The 680-nt window shown below is 41.2% G+C and overlaps 1 protein-coding gene across 1 annotated transcript in view; it reads right to left on the reverse strand.

Annotated features, from left to right (window-relative positions):
• Positions 1 to 680, reverse strand: part of aplf (aprataxin and PNKP like factor) — a 22,536-nt gene that overhangs the window by 14,344 nt on the left and 7,512 nt on the right. The window contains exon 6 of the mRNA XM_015390837.1: positions 166 to 341. Within this exon, the coding sequence (XP_015246323.1) occupies positions 166 to 341 (176 nt within the window). The remainder of the gene's footprint in view (positions 1 to 165; positions 342 to 680) is intronic.

Genomic DNA, 680 nt, shown 5'->3' on the forward strand with positions numbered 1-680 from the left:
TTTTTTTTCTTTTAAATCAGTGCCTGGGCTTTTTCTGGAAGCAGCAGAGACACTAACTGAAGTACAAAAAGGTACATGTCCTTTTACGTTTTCACTGTAGGCCCTTTAAACTAAAATTTTAATTTGGAATAAAAAAAGAAAACCAGTTTTTGTTCTCAGCCATACCGTCTCTGTTGGTAAATGTTCTTCCTCTCCTCTCATCTTTCTTCTCTTCTTCCGTGGCCTCTCCTCTTCCTCCTCCTCATGAAGCTCCACCCCTGTCGGTAAGGAGGATATAGTGGGCGGAGCCTGTGTGGCTGAGGATGCAGACGCCTGTTCACGCTTCTTCACAGCAGGCTGAACTACGGGAAACAAACGTCAAACAAGTCATAACTGATTTCCATTCTGCAGAGCTACAGCAACAGACAATAAACCAGTTCAACTCTATGCTGACGATGTTATGAACTTGAATCCAGACACCATCCTGGTATCCATCAGCTACAGTAATCCAGGAAGCTAATAAATACGCTTTGAGGTCCATTTGTTCTCCATCAGCTGTTCCCTAATCTACTCAAAAAGCAGAAAAACCCCAAAATACAAAACATGAAAACAAGCAATAAAATGATATAGTCATCATTGATCAATATCTTCCTTTTGAGGTTGGAAGTAGTGATGCACCATACTGGGATTTTGGCCAATAT

Source organism: Cyprinodon variegatus, unplaced genomic scaffold (assembly GCF_000732505.1).
Source record: "Cyprinodon variegatus isolate N-32 unplaced genomic scaffold, C_variegatus-1.0 Scaffold515, whole genome shotgun sequence".
Taxonomy (NCBI): domain Eukaryota; kingdom Metazoa; phylum Chordata; class Actinopteri; order Cyprinodontiformes; family Cyprinodontidae; genus Cyprinodon; species Cyprinodon variegatus.